Raw genomic sequence first — 4,965 nt, forward strand, 5'->3', positions numbered from 1 at the left:
GACATTTAAATAGTCTTCAGTTCATACCACTTTTGTTTTAAATGATTCATCCTGACATGTTATATATAACTACAATAAAAATAACTTCAATTTTTAAAGAAAACTAAATGCAGATAAATGTTAACAGATTTAACATGGAATGTTGTAAGATATTCCTGTACGGAATCTGATACTAATAATTATAAATTTCCAAGTTTGAAAAACTTCAGATTAAAAACCACAAGAAAATTTACTCTTGATGGCATGCAAGATCTTTTTCAAAATGAAACCAGGACCTCAAAGTCTCAGTATTTTATCAGAACATAAAGAAACACAACAAATTTGTACATTTTATTCACATTTATTTTTCGCTTTTAGTGTGCTCACAGAAAATTAGAACACCTTAAGCAGGAGTTTAATAGCAATTTTTGTAAGCAAAGTTACATTCCATCTCTAAGTCAAATTGGTCAAAGCTTCTCCAGTATTTACAAAACATGATAGACAAGATGCTACACAAAACCATTGCATCTGAAGATTTTTTCCTTATTCTCAAAGACGACTGGAAAAGAAAGCATTGTCTGCTGTAATCAAAAACATACCACAGTATAAACAGTAACCATTCCACTTATCACAGCTTGGTTGAGTTTAAAATTTGTGTTTAAAAGGTCCAAGATGACTGCAGTTTTACAAAAATGGGCAGGGTGGAAAGTTGCAAACTTCATGTGCTTCTGGATATCAAGATTTGTTTTTATACAATAGTCACAGTTAAAAACACCCTGCTGGTAATACATAATTACACTTTATTAAGGTCATAAACCAGCAATAAACAATAAAGCCTATACAACTTGTAGTTCTACTTAATCACTGACTGGTACAGCTAACATGAGATAAGTGAAAAGTTCCTATGGTTTAAATGAACTCCTAAGACTATGATCTTTTTAAAAATCTGGGTATCGGTGTTTTTTTTTTTTCTTTCCTTCTTAGTCAAGACTTGTAGTGTTGTAAACCTGCCTCACAAAATACATCGTAATAACTTTTCTTAAAAAAAAAAAAAAAGACTAAGCCTTTACACTATCATTTCTAGTGGTACATTATCTTGGCAATGCTATGCACCACTTAAATTTCTCCATGGTGGACCCTATCACTTCATCTGATATCCCTTTTTGACCCACCCATCTCCTTCATATATGGGCATGTCCATAGATTGACAAAGAAAGTTTACAATTTTGAATAAAGATGCAAAGTATGCAAAAAACATTAATACTGATGCAAAAAATAAAAATAAAAGAGAGACAAGGCAGAGGAAGGTATTTAAGCTCTCCTCGACCTGTTGGAATGGTGGTAACAGAATGATCTGAGATGGGATCTGTGGGGAGTGGGTTAAAAACAAAATTTGTTGTTTAAAAAAAAGTAAAATAAAAAAAGACATCTTTAAAATCAATCCCTGGTTGTAGACAAGTTCTCCAAAACCAGTACCTGGCACCACTCCAACAAACAAACCGGGGGGAGAAAAGTTCTTCGATTATCTCAAAAAATCTTGCCCTTTTACTCGGCTGCCTCCGCTGGGGGCGCTTCTGGACTGCACTCGGGCTGGGCCTCCTGTGAGGGGGCTGCGCAGGCTGACGACGCCGGGGCGGCCGCCGCCTCCTCCGCGGGGGCCGCCTCCTGCTCTGGGGGCACGCCGGGCCCGGCGGCCGAGGGCGCCTCGCAGCCGGCCGCGCTGGCCCCGGCCTCTTCTGCCTTCTCCTCGGCCTTGCTGGGCTCCTCAACTGCCTTCGCCTCCTCGCTGGCGGGCGGCTTCTCGGGCGCGACGGCAGCCTCCTCGGGCTTGGCCTCCTGCGGGTCGCCCCCCGCCGCCCCCTCCTCGCCCGCGGCCGCCTCCTCGCCCGGCGCCGCTGCCGGCTCCCCGGGGGCCGCACCCGCCTCGCCGGCGGCCGCAGCGGCGCCCCCAGAGGCCTCGTCCTTGCCGCCTTCGGCGGAGGCGCCGGCGGCCCCTTCGGCCTCACCGCCCTCTCCTGCCTCCTTCTTGTTCTTCTTGAAGGAGAAGCCGCTCAGCTTGAAAGACTTCTTGAAGGAAAAGCGCTTCTTTTTTTTTTTCGGGGTCTCGTTGCTGGGCGAGGGCGTGGCCCCGTCCTCAGCCTTCGGCGAAGACGTCGAGGAGGCGGCAGAGGCGGCCTCCCCCTCGGCGGCCGTGGGTGAGCCGGGCTCGGCGGCCTCGCCCTCCACGGGGGCTTCCTTCTCCGCGGGGCTGGCCCCGGCGTCGGGGGCAGCAGCGGCCGGCTCATCCTTCTCGGCCGCGGCGGGCGACGCCGCCCCGCTCCCGGCGGCCGCGGGCTCCTCCTTGTCGGCAGCCGGGGCGCTGCCGTTGGCCTGCAGCTCCTCCTTGGCGCCTGGCTCGGCGGCCGCGGGAGAAGCGTCGCCGTTTACCTTCACGTGGCCATTTTCCTGTGGGGCAGAGAAAGCGGGAGGTCACTGAGGGGGCCCGAGCCTGTCATCCCCGCCCCCACTTCTGGACCGGGAGGGTCCACCGTCCCTCCGGGCCCCTCAGGTTTTGCGGATCCTCTCCCTTGTGGGGAGGCGGGGTTGGATGCCCAGACGAGAGTTCCTCGAAGACCTGAGGGCAGTGGTGTTTGGGGTGCCTAAAGGCACTGCGGGGACCTCGACCAAGCAACAAATTCCGAGGCCTTAAGAGGGCCGAGTCTGAACGTGGAAAGCAAAGGGTAACCCATTCCAACCTTCGCCTCACGGGCTTTAGGATAAGAGTCATGTAATAAATGATACATCAAACGCCCGTTGGAAGGAGACACAGAACCAGAGCCAGTGATCTGTGCCTAGGTTACACGTCCCCCTTTCTCCCTAATAAAGGCCTCTTGAAAACACCAAGAACTCCCAGGGGGGATCCCAGCGTTCCAGCCCGAAGCGCCTGGACTGCGCGCGCAAAGGCTCTACGCCCAAAGACCTGGGTCGGCAGGGGGCGCTGCGCCTCCACCAGCCGAGCTTGGCGCAGGCAGGCGCGGAGGGGCGGGGCCGCCGGGCCACCCCGCCCTGCCCGGACGGGCCCTGCCCGCTGGCCGAGGCGCCCCCGAGCCCGGATAGCGCAGCCCAGAGTCCGCAAACAAAGCTCAGGTGGCATCCTGGTCGGCATAAAACCAACGAGACAGGGGGAAAACCATTATTTCAGAGGTCTTGTCTCTGCTTCCACGCCCACCTTTGCCTATGATTCTGCGAAGCCCGGGCGCGCCCCGGCGGCTCATTTTGCATTTTTAACGGGTTCAAAGCCTCTTGGCAGAGCCTGCCTTTCCTATTAGGTTAGGGCAGGCGAAGCAACACGGCCTCTGCTCTAGGAAAAGAGGCGTGGTGGTTGCGCGGTGTTTGTGAAGCAGCCACCCTTGGCCGACCTCTCGCGCCCACCCAACTGTGGCCATCTGCCTGGGTTCGGGCAGCGCCGGGGCAGCCCCCGCAGTGGTCCAGGCGCCACGCACACCAACAATCTCGACTGAAACACACGAACTGCCTCCTGTTGACCATCTGGACAGGTTCTTCAAGGACCCACAGTCTTCCCACCCTAGGGAGACCATTTAAAAGTCAGATGGGTGTGTAATTCCACAGACAACTACGAATAAAGACTTAGAACAGTGAGAAAAGCCCATCGAAAGGTAGTGAAACCTGCCCACCTCCAGCCAGCCAGCAACCTTTCCAAGAACCCAGGTCACGCCACCTCGGTATACAATAAGACAGCTCTCCTTCCCTCCTCAGCCTTTCTTCACCGCCATCCCTACTGCGCTCCCCCCCCTCCAACCTTCTCTACCTCTCCCACCCCGCAACACAATCACACCAGTTCAGAAATCCTGAAGGCGACCCAGTCTCGACAACAAACACGAGAGCCACCCAAACACCTTTGTGCCCACCAAGCACAAATGCAACCTGGTTGGGGGTGGGGGTGTGGGGTAGCACCTAGCTAGTAAGGTTCTGCCAAGCTCCAAACACGCCATTTTAAACGATTTATCACTTCTTTCCTCCCGTCTACACAAGAATTCGCCAGGATTCTCTGGGAACCATTACTTTGGGAGTCAGGGGAGACCCCACCTATGAGAAATTGACAATTTGGCTATCGCTTTCCATTCAACTTTCGGGCTGGAATCTGGCCACGCTTCTCTCCGCCGAATGCGCCTCGGGCATGACCAAGGAGGGAAGGGGAAGCGCCGGGACTAGAGAAAGACACCAAATAAATGACCAGAACCACAGGTAGAATTTACCTGCCCATTCGCTTTAGAAGGCGACGAGGCCACAGCCGCCTCCCCGGGCCTCTCCGTGGTGGCTTCTCCCTTCGCCGCGGTCTTGGAGAACTGGGCACCCATGCTGGCTTCTTCAACAAAGAAACTCAACAGATCCAAGGGGGGAACAAAGAGCTTCGGGTTGGTGTAACGACGGGGCAAGCGGCAGCAGCAGCGGCAGCAGCAGCGGCGGCAGCAGCAGCACACACACCGGAGGGAGGGGGGAGTGGGGGTGGTGAAGAGGACAGAACAGAACCGATTAAATACACGCCGGATAAAAAAATTTTAGTCGTAGAGATCAAAAAGCAGCAGCGCAGGAGGGAGGGGAAAAGGGTGGAAAAGTCGAGCACAAAAAAAGGAGCCCAAGTGTAGTTTTTTAAAAAAAAGAAGTAATAAAAAAATCCCAGATTTGTAGCCGCACTGTAGACAAGAGGAAAATGGAGAAATCTCCCTGGTTGCTAATAAGATGCGGGGTCCAACGCCCAAGTGCACAGATGAATGGGCTCGCGGGCGCTGACGCGGCCCCCGCGCTCGCCGGCCAATCCGCGCGCCGCACACAAAGCAGGGGGCGGGGCCTGCGCGCCCGGCGAACAATGGAGCCGCGCTTTGCAAACGGTTTGAAAATCAGCCTCAGACCGAGAATTAATGTCCTCCAAATAAATAAATCAATTAAAAAATACATGCCTTTCGCCTCCCTCTGCTTGAAAATAAT

The 4,965-nt window shown here is 52.8% G+C and overlaps 1 protein-coding gene across 1 annotated transcript; it reads right to left on the reverse strand.

Moving 5' to 3' along the window:
• Window positions 1–324: 324 nt before the first annotated feature.
• Window positions 325–4,760, reverse strand: MARCKS (myristoylated alanine rich protein kinase C substrate). The gene is made up of 2 exons (XM_043439130.1): window positions 4,236–4,760; window positions 325–2,424 (listed from the first exon to the last, which is right to left on the reverse strand). The coding sequence occupies exons 1-2, from the start codon at window positions 4,335–4,337 to the stop codon at window positions 1,525–1,527; spliced, it is 1,002 nt and encodes a 333-aa protein (XP_043295065.1). The 5' UTR covers window positions 4,338–4,760; the 3' UTR covers window positions 325–1,524.
• Window positions 4,761–4,965: the final 205 nt, after the last annotated feature.

Source organism: Cervus canadensis, chromosome 20 (assembly GCF_019320065.1).
Source record: "Cervus canadensis isolate Bull #8, Minnesota chromosome 20, ASM1932006v1, whole genome shotgun sequence".
Classification (NCBI taxonomy): domain Eukaryota; kingdom Metazoa; phylum Chordata; class Mammalia; order Artiodactyla; family Cervidae; genus Cervus; species Cervus canadensis.